The 19,342-nt window shown below is 42.7% G+C and overlaps 1 protein-coding gene across 1 annotated transcript in view; it reads left to right on the plus strand.

Moving 5' to 3' along the window:
• Positions 1–73: 73 nt before the first annotated feature.
• Positions 74–19,342, plus strand: part of itpa (inosine triphosphatase (nucleoside triphosphate pyrophosphatase)) — a 40,754-nt gene continuing 21,485 nt past the window's right edge. Inside the window, exons 1-4 of the mRNA XM_078561582.1 lie at positions 74–176; positions 3,733–3,790; positions 3,883–3,947; positions 5,318–5,391. Coding sequence (XP_078417708.1) covers positions 114–176; positions 3,733–3,790; positions 3,883–3,947; positions 5,318–5,391 — 260 coding nt within the window. The 5' untranslated portion in view covers positions 74–113. The remainder of the gene's footprint in view (positions 177–3,732; positions 3,791–3,882; positions 3,948–5,317; positions 5,392–19,342) is intronic.

Consider the following 19,342-nt stretch of genomic DNA (forward strand, 5'->3'; position numbering starts at 1 on the left):
ATTGGAGTGACGTATCCTGGAGTTGCAAGGTTTGGGCCAATCACAGGCGCCTCCCGGATCCTTACCCGGAAGCTTTGGCCTCTTTCTCTATTCCACGCTCCAGGGTGTCTGCGATGGCGGTGAATCCGGCTCGTAATGTAGTCTTCGTTACCGGCAATGCGAGGAAACTAGAGGAGGTAGGTCAGGGTATACGGCGGTGATATTGTCACTGCTTCCTCCCACTCTCCCTTTACTGATGGGTTTCCAGCTGCACTATATTATCATCCTGGGCTGCCAACATGCAAGGGGTATGGGGAAAAGGCAGGGCAATGGCACTGGGTCATAATGCTCATTTGGAGAGCCGGTGCAGTCGAATGGCCTCCTGTGCCGTTAAAATTCTGTAATTCAGGGAATGTTCGCTTTGAGGTTTTACGAGTTGCAATCTATTTAAGTGTTTAATCTTCTCAGTGAACTGCTATTCATCTAAATAGGCTGTATCCTGAGCAGGATGGTACCATTACTTTCAGGTAACAACATATATCTGAGTAGCAGTAATTAAAGATTTGTTTAACTTCAAATTGCTGTTGGTGCATTGTGTAACAGATTGTTACAGCGCAGGTGGCCATCCCCTCCATCGTCTCTGCACTGGATCTCCAAATGAGCAATTCACCTAGTGTAATTTTTCTGCCTTCTCCCTGTAATCCTGCACATTCTTCCTTTTTTAAATGCCTTGATTGAGCCTGCTTCCACCACACTCAGGTAGTGCATTCCAAACCTTAACCACTGGCTGCATGAAAACGTTTTTCCTCATGTCGCTTTTGCTTCTTTTGCCAATTACTTTAAATCGGTGCCCCCCTCATTCTCAATCCTTTCACAAATAGGAATGATTTCTCCCTATCTACTCTGTCCACATCCCTCATGATTTTGAATATTTCTATCAAAACTCCTCTCAATCTTCTCTTTGCCCAGGAAAACGGTATTAACTTCTCCAATCTGTCTTCATAACTGAAGTTCCTCATCCCTGGAACTATTATCATGAATCTTCTGCTCCCTCTCCAATTCCTTTGCATCTTTCCTAAAATACGGCACCCAGACTGGATGCAATACTCCAGCTGAGGCTGAACTATTGTCTTATATAAGTTCAACTTAACCTCCTTGTTCTTGTACTTTATGCCCTTATTAATAAAGCCTGGGATATTGTACACATTTCTAACTGCTCTATCAACCTGCCACCTTCAATGACTTATGCACATATACACCCAGGCACCTCTGCTCCTGCACCCCCTGTAGAGTTGGCCCTGTATTTTATATTGTCTCTCATGTTCTTCATACCAAATTGAATCACTTCACATTTTTCACATTGACCTTGCCATTTGTCTGCCCGTTCCACCAACTTGTCTATACCCTTTTGAGGTTCTATGTTATCCTCATAGTTCATAATGTTCCCAAGTTTTGTATCATCCAAAAATGTTGAAATTGTGCCCTGTCTGCCATGGTTGAGATAAGTAATATATATCGGGAAGAACAGGGGTCCCAAAACTCACCTCTAGGGAACTCCACTACAAATCTTCCTCCAGCCCGAAAAACATCCGTTAACAATACTTTGTTTCCTGTCACTCAGTCAATTTGATATCCATGTTGCTACTGTCCCTTTTATTCCATGAGCTATAACTTGCTCACAAGCACTGTGTCAAATGCCTTTTGGAAGTCCGCATACACCATATCAACAACATTGCCCTCGTCAACCCTCTCTATTACCTCTTTAAAAACTCCAGCAAATTAGGTAAGGATGATTTTCTCTTAATAAATCCATGCTGGCTTTCTTTAATTAACCAGCATTTGTCCACGTGACAATTAATTTTGTCCCGAAATATTGTTTCTAGAAGTTTCCCCACCACCAAAGTTAAATTGATTGGCTTATAGTTTACCCTTTTTGAACAGGGTGTACCATTTGCAATTCTCCAGTCCTCAGGCAGCACCCCTGAGTCCAAGGAAGACTGAAAAATTATGGCCGGTGCCACTGCAATTTCCACTCTCACTTCCTTCAGTATTATTTGGATTCATCTCATCTGGCCCTGGGGGTGCCTTATTAACTTTAAGTATAGACAGCCTATCCAATACCATTCCTGTTCAATTTTAAACCCTTCAAGGGTATTAATTACCTCCTCTTTCATTCCTTTTCATTTTTTTTCTCAATCCAATGTTTCTTTCCCACTTTCTCTCTTTCTGTATCTGACATGATGCAGCCACTTCTCCTTCACCTTCACTCTGAGTCCTTAAAATCCTATTGGTTAAAGAGATAGACTGAAAGTCCCGACATTCATCAAGTTCCCAAAGGCACGTTTTCTCTTGCTGTGCTGCACACTCAGCAGCTTTCTGGGGAATATGTTTTAAGCTGACGGATGCAGAAAAAGGTTTAATGAACAGGACATGCACCAGCAATTTCTGGGCCATTTATGCAATTCATGTTCATATTTTACTTTACTATGAATCGATGTATGGCTGTTTTGTCTGTCTTTGTCCCTTTTCCCTCACTAGCCTATGTCAGGGTTGGGGGAAGGGTGGAAGTGAAATACTGTTGGGATAATCTTGGTGAGTCGCTTTCAACAACATGTCCAGCCTCATAACCTCTACCAACATAATCGCTGAGAACAGTAATGTGGGTACACCATGAAATAGGAGGCTGCCATTACTGAGTTTGCGAAGGACCATTTGGTTTAGTGGCATTTTTAATTTTTTAAAAGTTGTTCTTGGCAAAATGGGCATTGTTAGGAACATTTGTTGTTGTTCTTCCCTAGTTGTCCTTGAGAAGATGGTGCTAGGCTGCCTTAATAGAAACATAGAAAATAGGAGCAGGAGTAGGCCATTCAGCCCTTCGAGCCTGCTCCGCCATTCATTATGATCATGGCTGATCATCCAACTTAATAGCCTGCTCCCGCTTTCTCCTCATACCCTTTGATCCCTTTCGCCCCAAGAGCTATATCTAACTCCTTCTTGAAAACATACAATGTTTTGGTCTCAACTACTTTCTGTGGTAACGAATTCCACAGGCTCACCACTCTCTGGGTGAAGAAATTTCTTCTCAACTCAGTACTAAATGGTCTACCCCATATCCTCAGAGTGTGACCCCTGGTTCTGGACTCCCCCACCATTGGGAACATCCTTACTGCATCTACCCTGTCTAGTCCTGTTAGAATTTTATAGGTTTCTATGAGATCCCCCGTCATTCTTCTGAACTCCAGCGAATATAATCCTAATCGACTCAATCAATCCTCATATGTCAGTCCTGCCATCCCAGGAATCAGTCGGGTAAACCTTCGCCGCACTCCCTCTATAGCAAGTACATCCTTCCTCAGATAAGGAGACCAAAACTGCACTCTTGCAGTCTGTATCAGTACTCACACAGTGCTGTTTGGTTCAGAGTTCCAGAAATTTGACTCTGAAAGAAGGAACAGTGATCTATGTTCTAGCCAAGATTGGTGTGTGACATGGAGGGGAACTTAAGACCTGCTGGTGTTCCCATGTGCTGTCCTTGACCTTCCAGGTGGTAGTTGGCATGGGTCTGAGAGGTGCTGTTGAAGACTTGGTGTGTCGCTGCAGGGCATTGTTTAATAGCTAATAGAACAAAATACCAATTGGGGTGGCTAAATAAGGTGTTCTCCTTTAACCTTAATCAAGCAAATTAATTGAGAACCATAAAAAGCCTTTAGTTATCACTTGGAATAAATCTTGCTCTCTCTCTTTGCAAAACAGGTTGTTCAAATTCTGGGTGACAAGTTTCCTTTGACACTCATTTCCAAAAAGATTGACTGTAAGTACAATTCATTCTAATTTGCTCTGGTCATAATATTTACAAATTAGATGATGAAACTTTCTGTAAGTTGATTATTAATTCTTTTCCAGTACCAGAGTACCAGGGTGAGCCTGATGAAATCTCAATAAAGAAATGTCAGGAAGCAGCCTTACAAGTAAGTGTCAGTTATCAGCACTCTTCTCATTTGGTCTTAATATGTTTGCTAGTAAATTGTCATGTAATTGTACAAAGAAACTGTACTACAGCCTTCAGTTCTATTTATCAGTTCATGTTCTTTGAATGATGCTTATCTAATGCTTTTAGATAAGAAAGGCTGCAATTATATTGCACCTTTCGCAACCTCAGGACATCCCAAAGTGTTTTACAGCCAATCAGTACTTTTCAATTGTAATCACTTATAACGTAGGCATATATGTGGCGGCATGTGCAAATTCATAGTATCTAGTGCACACAATAAGAGGTTTCATGATCTGTGAGTCATGCTATCATTTAATTGGATACTGGATAGAGAAGGGGCCCTCTGAGATAATAGGTCCACTTACGGAAGTGACTAGTGACACTGCATCCAAGTGAACATTCACTGGTGACTCATAAATATGTAAGTCAAATGTGTATTCAGACAAAACCTACAGGATATTTGTATTTGAATCGAACGTCTTTCCTTGTATACCTAGCCAAACATGCTGTATATATTCTGGGAATTTGCATATCAAAACAAGCTGTAGGTGTTTTTCTGTGAGTGAGCCTAGTTTTTTTTAAACCCCACATATACCGTGATAGGAAGAAAGAAACCAAAACCATGATAGGGACACAAAATGCTTCACTTTTGTCACAACCAAATCATGCCAGCCATCTCTGCCCCCTCACCCTGTCATGTTACTGCACCCATTGTAATTTCTGATGCAGCTTTGGCAAATGATCAGTGATCTATTTATAGATAATTTGAGAATTCTTCTGAAATTGCATTTTCTTTAGATGCATTTAATTAACTAATAGTTATGTGTGTGTGAAATGTTGTTTTTTGCCTTCCTTCTCAAAGTCACTTAGTGTTTCTGAGATGCACTTTCCGGGGGGCATGTGCAGCCCTCCAGCTCCACTTCCTAAACGGTGAACATCAGTGGGCTATTCAACCACAGGCTGTATCGTAGCCAAACCCAATCCCGGCCGCACTGCAAATCCCTGCAATTATTTTCCAACAGGTGTAGCCATTAGCAGCAGGAACAGATTTTCTTCTCACGAGCAAGTTGATGGCTTGGCTGCCAATCATTTAACTAACTGGCTTTCTGATCAGTGTGGCTCTGTGCTACCCTGAGCATTGCCTTTGTTCACTAAGTCTTTGGGGACAGATCATGATACGTTATTTTCTGGTATTTAGCATGTATGATGTGGGCCAAACTGCTGTTGGTCTCTAAACTGAACAGCCAACAACGAACATTCAGCTGTGGATTCTAAATTAAACTTAACTTGTGTTGGAGTATAGTTTCTTCCTTGGGGAATTTAACAGATTCAACTTTATTTCTTTAGATTCAGGGTCCTGTTATAGTGGAAGACACGTGCTTATGTTTTAGTGCCCTTGGCGGACTCCCTGGTCCATATATGTAAGTAGAATATTGCTGTATTTTCAGTCACTGCTCTTCCCTATTTACTTTTTTTGGAATAACATTTATTACTTTGCACTGAGCCATGCATATCACAGATTCCAGATTTAATGTCTAGTCTGTGCTAAGGCATTTGACCTCAACTGGAGTAGTGACAGGGCAGTTGTTGCAGTTGGGTTTCAGTACCCCCTGCGCCGAATCACCCAGTGTTCCAGCCCAATATACAATGTCTATTCCTGGGAGGTGTGTTCATAAAAAAAAAAAAGTGGGTATTGGGTGAGGACAGGATTGAGCTCTACTGTGATGACCTCCATAGCTGATTAGCTTGACAACAGTTGCATATGAAGGATGGACACTGGACAACTGGACCAATGTCACAATATGAATCAAGGAGAAAGGGCCCCTGTACTAAATTACCACATTTAACTTAAACCTCCTTAGCAAATTGATTACGAGGTGGGAGACAGAATAAGGTTTTTACTCTTTAGCATCACTAACAAGGCCAGCATTTGTAGCCCATCCCTAATTGCCCTTGAACTGAATGGCTTGCTGGCCATTTCAGAGGGCAATTAAGAGTCAACCACATTGCTGTGGGTCTGGAGTCACATGTCGGCCAGACCAGGTAAGTACAGCAGATTTCCTTCCCTGAAAGGCATTAGTCAATCAATTGGGTTGTTCCTGACGATCAGTGATAGTTTCACGGTCACCATTACTGAGGCTGGTTTTATATCCCGAATTTATTAATTGAATTCAAATTCCCCCTGCTGCCTTGGTGAGCTTTGAACCCATGTCCCCGGAGCATTAGCCTGGGTCTCTGGATTAGTAGTTACCACTAGGCCACCATCTCCCCTTGGCTAATGGATGTGTACTCTAATTGGCAGGATGAGACTAGTGGTGTCCCCCAGAGATCTTTTACTGGGGCCACAGCTTTTCACTATATATTTATAAATGACTCAGATGAATAATAGAGAGCTGTATATTCAGGTTTGCTGATGACACCACATTAGATGGCTCAGTAAATAGTGTAAATGATGATAGCTGAAAGTTGCAAGACGACACTGATGAATTCATTGAGTGAATAAAACTGTGGCAGATGGTGCTCAATACGGGGAAATGTGAGGTCATCCACTTTTGGACTTAAAGATAGTTCAGATATTTTCTAAAGTGTGAGAAGCTAGGAACTGTGGAGGAGCAGAGAGATTTGAGAATCTAGAACAACAACAACTTATATGGCATCTTGAAGGTAATGACGTGTCCCAAGGTGCTTCACAGGAGCATTATGAAACAAAGTGTGACATTGAACCATATTAGAGATTTTAGGTCAAATGACCAAAAGTTTGGCCAAAGACGTATGTTTTAAGAAGCCTGTTAAAGTAGGAAAGTGAGGTAGAGAGGTGTAGGGAGGGAATTCCAAAGCTTGGGGCCTAGGCAACTGAAGGTAGGGCCACCAATGGTGGGGCAGTTATGATTGGGAATGTATCAGAGAAGAGAATTAGAGGAGTGCAGATACCTCAGAGGACTGTGACATTGGCTGATTTTATAGCGATAGGGAGGGGCTGTGACATTGGCTGATTTTATAGCGATAGGGAGGGGCTGTGACATTGGCTGATTTTATAGCGATAGGGAGGGGCAGTGACATTGGCTGATTTTATAGCGATAGGGAGGGGCTGTGACATTGGCTGATTTTATAACGATAGGGAGGGACTGTGACATTGGCTGATTTTATAGCGATAGGGAGGGACTGTGACATTGGCTGATTTTATAGCGATAGGGAGGGACTGTGACATTGGCTGATTTTATAGCGATAGGGAGGGGCAAGGCAATGGGGGGATTTGAAAACAAGGATGAGTTTTTTTTTAAATCAAGACCTTGCTTGACTGGGAGCAAGTGTAGGTCAGTGAGCACACAGGTCATAGGGGAAATGAGACTTGCTGTGAGTATGGAAATCACTGAAAGCTAGTGGTCAGGTACAAAAAGTAGTTAAAGGCTAATGGAATGTTGGCCTTTATCTCATGGGATGAAATACAAAGTATTGGAAGTTATGTTACAGCTCTGGTTAAACCCCAACTGGAGTACCACATTCAGTTCTGGCACCAGACCTCAGGAAGGATATATTGGCCTTGGTGGGAGTGCAGCACAGGTTAATTAGAATGATACTGAGGCAAAAAAGGGTTTAAATTATGAGAACAGGTTGTAGAGACTAGACTTATATGCCCCTATCAATAGAAGATTAGGGGGTGCATAATTAAAATGTTTGTTTAAGATGATTTTAAAAATTTGACAGGATAGATAGAATGAGAAGCGACTTCCCCTGGTGGAGGAGTCCAGAATATGAGGGCATAGACCTTAAAATTAAAACTAGGCCTTTCAGGGATGATGTCAGGAAGTACTTCATTATACAGAGGGAGGTGGAAATCTGGTCATCCCTACCCCAAAAAGTTTTTGATTCTAGGTCAATTGAAAATTTCCAAACTTCGATGGATAGATTTTGATGGGCAAAGATATTAAGGAGTATGGGACCAAGGTGGATAGATGGAATTAAGGTACAAATCTGGCATGATCTAATTGAATGACTTAAGGGGCTGAAAGGCCCACACTGTTCCTCTGTGGAAGCCTGATGAGATGATGCTGGATTCTTTGTACTGGTGTTTTCATGTAGTAGTGAAACTCCTGTGAGATTGCTGAGGTGAGTTGGAGGATATGCTGATTTTAAAAAATGATGGATGATGAAAGGCAAACTCTCTGCGACAACCATCTCTTGAGTAAAGCTTCTGACGGAAAACAGTTGATCTCCCCACTCTCCCACCCAAACAGTACTCACTGTTTCTGCAAGTTCTGCAAACTTAATTGATCAAACGGACAATGTATTGCCACACAAACATGTACAGCAATGACTGACAGAGAGCGATCCCTAGCCTATCCCACACAGCTCCCCATCCCACCTGGAAGCCATAGAATCTCCTGGGAGAGGTAAGGAACTAGATTAAAAACCAAGGCCAAATGGTGGAGGGTGGGTGGGGAAACTTTCCTCTCCGACCCCATTTAGGTGATCAAATCCAGTCCATGAGACCACTGTGGCCTTGGCTAATGTAATGCATCATTTTTAAGAGTTTGACTTCTGACTCATGTGAAAAATTAAGAAGCTGCTGGAGTTTGAAGGCACATAGTATTACTTGTCATTTTTCTTGTTTATTGACCAGTTCAGCTTGCATAAACAGAATTGCAGATCATATAAGAACATAAAAAATAAGAGCAGAATAGACCATATGGCACCTTGTGACCTCTGCAACTCAATACAATCATGGCTGATCTTCTGCCTCAACTCCATGTTCCCACCCACTCCCTTTGATTCCCTCAGAGAAAAAAAAATTGCCTTTCCCAGTCCTAAATGGGCTCAACAATGGAGCATCCATAATTCTCTGGGGTAGAGAGTTCCAAAGCCTCTCAACCCTCTGAAGGAATTTCTCTGCATCTCTATCCTAAATGATGGACCCCTTACCCTGAAACTATGCAGCCATGTTCTAGATTTCCCCAACCAGGGGAAACAACCTCTCAATGTTTACCCTGTCAACCCCCTTCAGAATCTTGTCTGTTTCATTGAGATTACCTCTTATTCTTCATAGGTTGTACTGTGTGTTATAATTTGAGCTTTGCACCAGTGCATTTACTGCTGTGCAGCTCAAGTTAGCCGCCATAAGCAAGCCCAAGCTTCCTATGAACCAGGACTTGCCCAGCAAACACAACATCTGGAATAGCATTGCCTCAAGAGTGAAGCCTTTTACTATTGAGATGTACACCAGAAATACTACCCATCCTGGGGATCTGTCCAAGATGGTGATAAAGCACCACTCTTGACAATCCACACAACTCAGGCTAAAAACTATCAAATCATCGGTTGAAAGGTATACAGAAGTGAGAATAACTCAGCAGATTAAAAAAAGCAACAACTTAAAGCACTCGAAGAAAGAGAGAGACTGGTTTTTACATAGTACCTTTCATGACCTTCAGGCACCCCAAAGTGCTATACAGCCAATGAAGTACTTTTGAAGTGTAGCCACTGTTGTAGTGTCAACAAACACAGCAATGTGATTATGACCAGGCACTTTCAGTGAGTTTGGTTGAATGTTAAATATTGGGCAGGATACGCAAAGAACTCCTTTGCTCTTACAATACTGCTATGGGACCTTTACAGCCCACCTGAGATAACAGCCTCAATTTGATATCTTGTCTGAAAGACAGCACCGCCGACAGAGCAGCACTCCCTCAGTGTCAACCTAGATTTTGTGCTCAAGTCTCTGGAGTGGGACTTGAAACCACAAACCTCTGACTTGGGGGAGATGAGCCACTGCAGACACCTTTAAGCACATATTATTATGCTGAACCTTTCACACCTCAGGGATAACCTGTATCTGTGGTGGAGCCGTGTGAACTGAATTGGAAGACCAGGGAAGTCTTGTGCGTCAGGAAAATAAATAGGGGAATCACGCCGACAAATACTGAAATTAACACCCAGAAGTGGGGGTGGAGGGGGGAATCCCATCCCTGTTCACTTGGTGGTAGCAGGCTGGAGACTTGCTAGAAACATGAATTATAAGCTATTATTTTTTTCTGGGGCTTTCTGTGAGGATATTTGTACAACTAGGAATATCAAGTTATTTTTGAGAGAAGTATGAAAAAAAAATTACGTTCTTTACCCCACCCTCTCCGCTTTATTAATCAATCAATTGACTTCTGCTTTAACCATTAGGTACGATGCAGTACCGAATGCATTTTGCATTCAGTAAAATCAGAACTGCACTGCATCTAGCTGACATTTGGAGTCACTGGAAAGTAGCACCTAAATAAGATTTAAGTGCAGTGTATGTGAGTGTAGCTTGTTAACATTCATAACCCTTGAGTTGTGCTGGACAAGGTCGAATCTGAACAGGGCATCAGATGCTTGCTATTGGTGGAGCTCCTCACTAAATGTGCACAGTACTGCACATCACCACCAGATGGCAGAAAACTCATGCCATACCACATGTCCCTGCTGCAACTTCATTTGACAGGAACTTTGAAAGAATTTGCCAACCCTACTAATAAGCCAAAAATATTACATAGTAATGCACACATAAGGAATGCCTTGTAGGTTGCAGGTGAGTTTTGAGTGAAATAAATTATTTTATCTGTCCTGAACTGCATATTCTGCTAATACCAGGTTGGGGAGAGGAGAAACAGAGCTCTCTTTATATTTTATACACAGGTAAAAATGTGACTTTCAATCATAAGGACACTAAAAATAGTTAAGTTCTGTTGGCAAAGTCCGGAAGACACTGTTGCATCATAAATGGCAATAAAGAACAGAGTTGTGTCCCATACTGGAGTATCTTCAGTAACAAAGATGAGTTGACTTAAGAGGGTTAAAATAACAATGTTAGGTAAGGATTTGTCTCTGTTGTGTTTAAATATACCTTAGAGAAAGTATCTCAAAAACTCGGTCAGTAAAGTGCATGCTTGTCAAGGAACTGGCTTCTGTAGATGGAGAGGCTCTGGGCTGGATTTATAGTTATGCTGAGTTTACTGGTCTCCATCGTAGCCTTACCATCCCTGAACTTTGGAAGAGGAGTATGCTCCTGGGATCATAATCCAGGGGTGCCAGCCAGAATTTGTGTGCACCCCTAGCCAGCATAAGATCAGGCTTACCCCTGGTGAGTAGAAGATTGAGAGGTGATCTGACAGAGATATTTAAGATATTAAAAGGGTTGGATAGGTTAGGTGCAAAGTATTTCCTCTGGTGAGAGAATGAGGGAACATAAGCTTAAAATTAGTGTCGGGCCGTTCAAGGGAGAGAAATCAGGAAACACTTCTCATACAGGATAGAAGGAATATGGAACTCTCTCCTCCAAAAGGATGCAGATGCTGGGTCAGCTGGAGCTTCAGGACTGGAGGTTGCTAGATAAGGGTATTGAGGAATATGGTGCTAAGGTGGATAAATAGAATTAAGGTACAGACCAATCATAATGTAATTGAATGGGGTAGCAGGCTTGAGGGGCAGAATAACCAACTCACCTTCCTATTCTTCTCCTGGGGCTTAACAGCTTATTGGAACATTTGGACCAGAAGCACATAAAGAATGTCTCCTTGGCAAGGCGCTGAAGAGTGACTAGTATTTTTAGAAACTCAGTATGAAGCAGTGCCACGGGCAGAGTCGGTTGAGCAAAATTGAGGTGGAAAAATTCTGAAGAGCGTCTTGGTGTAATCACTGCTGTAAAATACAAACAAGTCAATGGGACGACTAGCATGGGACTCTGCCCCAAGCCAATGGGACTCTGCCCCAAGCCATCCTGCTATGCAATTGTCCGGTTATCCATGGCTGAACGTCTCCAGGTTCCAATCTGTCTTCTGAGACAAGATTCTGGGAACTTGCCTTGGCGTCGAGTCACTTTGGAAGATTTTGAAAAGCATCCTGACAGCTATGCTGGTCATGGCTGCTACTCTTCCAAGTCAAGCGTACTTCCTTGGCTGCTTTTATGGCCAACATGTGTCCTTTTGGTATGGAAATGATTCAGACAGTCCAGTCCAAGTATCGTAAGAGGCCAGAGCTAAGAAGAACACTGCTGTGTGTGCTCGCTTCAACACTCAGCAGTGACTCTAGAGCCTTTTTTATTGGTTCAAAATTCACTTAGGGAATTGATTTGAAAATATCCAAGTCACTGAGGGTATCGTTTCATGGCACATGGTTAAGAGAATCTGTTTGGGGAAAACTGAACCCTCCAAAATTCAGTGGTTTTCTGGCGATAATATGTACAACGCACAAGCTGGTGGCTACTGAACTGTAGAGGGCACTGGTGAACAGTACAGATCGAGTGTCATTAGACCTGATAAACTCAATTTTAGTCTCCCTGTCCAGAGGTCTTGAAGTTCCACCAATTTCCTTCCAATAATTTCAGCAATTCTCAGACAGCAGTGTCTGATGGATTTATTTACATCCAGCGAGGGACAGACACATTATAGTCACCCACAGAGCTTTCAATAGGGTGCATGAATCTCAATGTTTAAAACAATGAGAGGACCTCTACTGCAAAAGCTTTCAACACCAAATGGAAGAGGTTTCCTCACCCAGTGTAACTGCATCGTGCCTGTGTCCATCAGCAATGAAACTGAACCAGGCATTCTGTGGATAAGCCCATCCTTAAGCAGTGAATTGGACAGCGGAGCGCATCTCCCACCTGTTCTTGAACAGAGTAGCAGACTGAGCAGAAAAGGTCACAATCTATTCAGCTCATCTCTCGTAAGCCAATGCAGATCATTCCAGTGGCAGCTACGTTTAAGAATTCTTCTTGGAACAATTTCTGTGCTTGCTTTTTTTTAATGAAATTGTTTTTAAAGTAGTTTACTTTTGATGTGCGTGCACCTGATGGGGGTCTTAGTGGAGTTGACACTGGAGCCTTCAATGAGGAGGGTCACCTGACTAATATGGCAAAACACAGAGAATGTCCTATAATTAATCACACTTCCTCTCCAATCTTATATATCATCAATTCTAATTGTATGTGAGAGTTAAACTTTCACGGAATAAGGAAAGCCTTAAGAATGCTTTGTTATCTTGTATCACATCTGTTTCCATCAAGTGTCTGCTATATCTACCTCCCAATCAAATATAATGTAGGGTGCATCTGCGTTCTCTTTCCAATTTCAAAAGGGCATCCCCTATCCCACTGTATTAGTGTTGCCCATCCGTTTGCAACATCTGAATTTCCCAAATTAATGTTGGGTTGTTGACCATTTTATAATGTAGATCAGTGCCCAATAGGAACTTTAGCTTCTGAGAGAGGAAAACTCCATCCTTTGAAACCGCTCTGGATTCACATGTACATCCCAGAAGTAAAATAAATGATACCCAGGCCCTTTAAAATGAATGATCTTCACATTTTCTGTGCTGGTGCCTTGAATTTCCTGCTCTCGCAGCCATTTGGAATCTCCTGTGGCGTTGGAAGTATTAAGGCTGATTTCATTCAAAGACCATTTTCCATTGTTCAAATTTACGGCTAGCAACAGTGAACCATTCCAAACATTCTGTAAAGTATCTGGATCACTGTACAGGCTGAGCACCTGGGGAGTACTACTTGGGTTTATACTTTTGTTTGTGCTTGTGTAAAAAAAAAAGTCTATAAAGTGGCATCTGTCGTTCGCATTTTTAAAATCAGGATTTTAGTTGTATTGCTGCTCTGACTTGCAGCTGTGCAATGATGGAAATATGTTCATCCATCCCGGAATTATCTTATCACCGTGTTTCCAAAATAAATAGGGTGTTCACACACACAGAATGTGGGTCAGAAACTTGTAGTTTATGATGATCAGGAAACCAACTCCATCCCCACCTCTGTTCTAAGCCTGTCAATCTATCAGGTGGCACTGACCGAGACTGTGATCTACTGTTAGGCTAGATGGGCATCTGTCTGGGCTGACTAAATCACCAAGATCACAGTTTCCATCCCATGTTTATTGTATAGGAATTGAGGACTTTTAAAAAATATTTAATGAAATTCTTAAATGTTTTAAGTTTACTTCAGTTTGACAGCAATTTCTAAGCTAACTTTCACACACACGTCGTGTAGTTTGAAGGCTGAGGTGTGTCAGCCATGGTCCAATGGTAGCACACTCACCTCTGAGTTAGAAGGTTGTGGGTTCAAGTCCCACTCCAGACATGTCAGCACAATCCAGGCTGACTGTAGGGGTGTTGCACTGTCGGAGGTGCCATCTTTCACATCAGGAGTTAAACCAAGGCCTCGTCTCCCCTCACAGACATAAACTCTCCTATAATGCTATCTGAACAAGAGGGTTCTCCTCGGAGTCCTGGCCAGTATCTGTCCCGTAATCAGCATCGTGGAAAAGCAGATTATCTGGGCATTGACACGTTGCTGTTTGTGGGAGCTTGCTGTGTGCAAATGGGCTGCTGCATTTGCCACATTACAACAGTTTGCGACATACTGAGATTATGAAAGGTGCTATACAAATGTAGGTTCTCTAAGTTTTTTTCATTCTGGTATGTTTGGGATTTCCTTGAACTCCCTACCAGGTAGCACCATGCAAGTGCCTTCACAACACGGACTGCAATGATTCAAGGAGGTGACCCACCAACATCTTAAAGGGCACTTGGTGGGAAGACAGTAACACAGTGATAATGTCACTGGACGAGTGGGCCCAGGTTAGCAAACTGGGATGTGGGTTCCACCATGGCAACTGGTGTAATTTAAATTCAATTAAGTAATAAAGAACTGGAATTGAAGGCTAGTCTCAAAAATGGTGCTGCGAAATTACCATCGATTGTTGTAAAAACCTACCTTGTACACCAATGTCATTTAGGGAAGGAAACTGCCCCTTACCCGCTCTGGCCTACATGTTACTCCAGACCCACAGCAATGTGGTCGACTCTTAACTGTCCTCTGAACTGGCCCAGCAAGCCATTCAGTTGTACCAAACCGCTACAGAAAAGTCAAAAGGAGTAAAACGGGACTGACCACCTGGCACCGTCCTAGGCACCAGAAATGATAACCGTACTCCTCCCAAGTTGAAAACCACTTGGAAGAAGCACTGAGGGCAGAAAGGGGACAGAATGTACTCTGGTGGCGGACTTCAATGTCCACCACCAAGAGTGCCCCAGTAGCACCATTGCTGACCGAGCTGGGTGAACCCTGAAGAACATATCTTCCAGATTGGACCTGCACCTGGCGGTGAGAGAACCAACAAGAGGGAAAAAACCTACTTGATTTTGCCCCCTCACCAATCTACCTGTTACAGATGCACCTGTCCGTGACATAATTGGTAGGCGGAACCACCGCACAAGTCCTTGTGAAGATGAAGCCCCATCTCAATGGGGATATCATCCATCACATTGTGTGGCACCACCACCATGCTAAATGGGATAGATTCAGAACAGATCTAGCGACTGTCACAGACAGAGTTTGTTTTATTGTTGCCCGTGATCGTAGTGTAATAATGTGTGGGGTTAGTGTGTTCCCTTTGTCTCGGTTTAAATTATTCCAGCAGCTGTGAATTTAAAAATGAAAATTATTTATTCGCACACACTTGCCCCGGAGGTTTAAATGCAAGGTCTTGTACACCATCACATGCACACAGGAAGTAGATACAGATGAAGAAAAGAAACAATATGATTACAATCTGGAATTATTTCAGTCTCTTTCGTAGCAGGCCTGTAGTTTCTTGGATGAATTGATGCTTTAGCTGGAGTGGATTTTCAGTCAGCTGTGAGGGTTCTTGTAGTTGAATTGCCAGGAGGTCTGCTGTCAGGTGAGCCTGAAGGTGGAACAGGTTGGAGAGAGTCCATCTCCCAATTTTGAGGTATTGCTGTTTATCATCCTGGCTCCTCAGTTGACTGCAGCTGGCTTGTTGTCTTAGATGGTGTTCTGATGGTATATGTCATGATTCTGACTGAACAGCTTCTGCTGTTATTTTTAAAAGCAGGTAACAAACATAGCTTTCTTATCCATGTGACCTGATATGAGTCCAAAGTGCTTTCCCAAATAAGTTGGGATGTTAGGCCACTAAACATTCTAAACACTAAATCCTGTGTTGTGGTTTTTCATAACCTGAGAATTTCAGACAGCCAAGATCTTTGGGTTTGGGATGAGGAGCCACCACAATACAATGAAATGTCGATGAGATCCATTTAATATTGGCTAACACCCACTGAGTTTCAAAGTCGCTATTGTCCTTGGTGAAGCCGAAAGACAAATCGGCTGATGTATCATAGTCCTGTTTGTAGACGGTTTATTCTTAACAATGCGATGTGTGAAGTTCACAAGTGGCTGTGATTTCCCATCTGTAATTAGATATTTGCCCAAGTTAATACTGCCGAAGTCACATGATATGCTACAACCATCTTTAAAAAGCTTTTGGTGTCCATTGTTAAAACAAGATACCGCTGTAGAATTTGTAATTTCTTCATACCTGTACAGGTCATGACACAAATCAAAACTGAGTTTCCATGAGGCCATCAGCAGCAGAATTTTATTCATTACGATCTGTAACCTCATGGCCCAGCTTATCCCCCACTCTACCATTACCATCAAACCAAGGGATTTTTAAAATTTCATTTTAATTCGTTTTTTAATTTAATTTCAATTTCATTCATGGGATGTGGGCATTGCTGGCTAGGCCAGCATTTATTGCTCATCCCTAATTGCCTTTGAGAAGGTGGTGGTGAGCTGCCTTTTTGAACGTTGCAGTCCATGTGGTGTAGGTACACCCACAGTGCTGTTGTGGGGGGGGGTGGGGGGAGTCCAGGATTTTGACCTAGCGACAGTGAAGCTTGGAGGGGAACTTCCAGGTGGTGGTGTTCCCAACTATCTACTGCCCTAGGTGGTAGTGGAAGGTGCTGTCTGAGGAGTCTTGCTGAGTTCCTGCAGTGCTCTTGTAGATGGTACACACTGCTGTGCGTCGGTGGTGGAGGGAGTGAATGTTTGTGGATGGGGTGCCAATCAAGCGGGCTGCTTTGTCTGAATGGTGTTGAACTTCTTGAGTGTTGTGGGAGCTGCACTCATCCAGGCAAGTGGAGAGTACTCCATCACACTCCTGACTTGTGCCCTGTACAGGTTTTGGGGAGTCAGGAAGTGAGTTATTCAGGATTCCTAGCCTCTGACCTGCTCATGTAGCCACAGTATTTATATGGCTAGTCCAGTTCAGGTTCTAGCAATAGTAACCCCCAGGATATTGATAGTGGGGAATTCAGTGATGGTAATGCCGTTGAATGTCAAGGGGCGATCAATCCTAGTTCAATGAAGAGTGCAGGAGGACATGTCAGGAGCAGCACCAGGCAAACCTAAAAATGGGTTATCAATCTGGTGAAGCTAGAACACAGGACTACTTGTATGCCAAACAGCAGAAGTGGATAAATCCAATCTGGCCAATTAGTGCTCAGTCAATTCTTGATCACCAGCAAAGTGTTGAAAGGTATCATCAACAGTGGCACTTACACAGCAATATCACTAATGCTCAGCTTTTGTTCTGCCAGGGTCACTCTGCTCCTGACCTCATTCAACCTTGGTCCAAACATGGGCAGAAGAGCTAAACTCAAGGGAAGATGAGAGTGACTGCCATTGACAACAATGCAGCATTTGACCGAGTGTGGCATCAAGGGGCCCCAGCAAAATTTAAGTCAGTGAGAATTGTTAGGGGAGAAACCCTCCACTGGTTGGAGTCATACCTAGCTCAAAGGAAGATGATTGTGATTGTTGGAGCTCAATCATCTCAGTCCTAGGACGTCGCTGCAGGAGTTCCTCAGGGTAGTATCTGGACCCAACCATCTTCAGCTGCTTCATAACGGCCTTCTCGTCAACACATGTTCAGAAGTGGGGATGTTCGCTGATGATTGCTCAATGTTCAGTACCATTCGAGACTCCTTAAATACTGAAGAGTCCATGTCCATATTCAGCAAGACCTGGACAACATTCAGGCTTGGGCTGATGTTTGGCAAATTACATTGCCTGTACTTGTGTGGCATCAGTGACCACCTCCAACAAGACTGAATCTAACCATTCCCCTTGGCATTCAATTGCATTACTATCGCTGAATCCCCACTATCAACATCCCGGAGTTACCATTGACCAGAAACTGAACTGGAGTAGCCATATAAAGTACTGTTGCTATTAGAGCGTGTCAGAGGCCAAGAATTTTGTGGCAAGTAACTCACCTGCTGTCTCCCCAAGCCTGTCCACCATCTGCAAAGCACAAGACAGAAGTGTGATGGAATACTGTCCACTTGCCTGGTTTAGTACAGTGCGAACAACACTTGAGAAGCTCAACATCATCCCAAACAAAGAAGCCTGCTTGATCAGTGCCCCATCCGCTACCTTAAACATTCACTTCCTCCACCACCACTGCACAGTGACAGCAGTGTGTACCATGTACAAGATGCACTGCAGTAACTCGCCAAGCCTCCTGCAAGTTCCCCTCCAAGCCACTCACCATCCTGACTTGGAACGATATCGCAGTTTTTTCACTGTCACTGGATCAAAATCCTGGAACTCCCTAACAGCACTTGGGTGTACCTGTCCCAGAAGGACTGCAGCATATCAAGAAGACGTCTCACCACCACTACCACCTTGAGTGCAGTTGGGGATGTGCAACAAATGCTGGGCTGGCTATAACATGAAAGAATATAAACTCCAATTTGAACTGACAGGAAAAGCTCTTCTGGCTATAGATGTAGCAAAATAGACTCAAAAGTGGCGTAGGCAATTTAATGCAGAAAACTGAGAGGTAATATAGTTTGGTAGGGAAAAAAACAAGGAATAGAAGTATACAGTCATTCGAAAATTTTGAGACTGTGGATAAATATAAGAAAACCCTTGAAAGTAATGTGTGCAGGTGGATAAAGCCATAAAACAGCAATAGCAGTTTTATAATTAGTGATGAGCAATCTGTAGCCCACATCCCACAAATGAATATTTTAAGAGTTTGTTCTTTTCTTTTCAATAAAACCTTTTGGTGTATTTTATATGCTTGAGAGCCAGTTATTGATTGTAACACTCTTTCATTTCTTGCATTCAGCATCATTGAGTCAGGTATTATTTACTGAGTAAAGCACCTTCTGCTCTACCTCACTTAACAATCACCACCAATGTGACTTTTCCATTATCCTCATCACCTGAGGTTGGTTTTTGTTTTAAAGTGGAAGTAATCGTTTAGCACAATTTGTTTTGAGCTAAAAGAAAGGGATAATCCAAGGCTAGCAAAAGAAAATCATGAGGAATGTACTGAGTAGTGAAAGAGGAGATTAGGTAAACTAAGAAGAAAATGGTCATAAGAACAAAAGAGAGAGGAGCAGGAACTCAGTCAGTCTGTCGATCCTGATTTGTCATTCAATGCAATTGTGACTGATCTTCAGGATTCAACGTCACTTTCCTCCCACTTCCCATATCCCTTGATTCCCTAAGAGACCAAAATCTGT

The sequence above is a fragment of the Cetorhinus maximus genome, chromosome 17 (assembly GCF_964194155.1).
Source record: "Cetorhinus maximus chromosome 17, sCetMax3.hap1.1, whole genome shotgun sequence".
Lineage (NCBI taxonomy): Eukaryota > Metazoa > Chordata > Chondrichthyes > Lamniformes > Cetorhinidae > Cetorhinus > Cetorhinus maximus.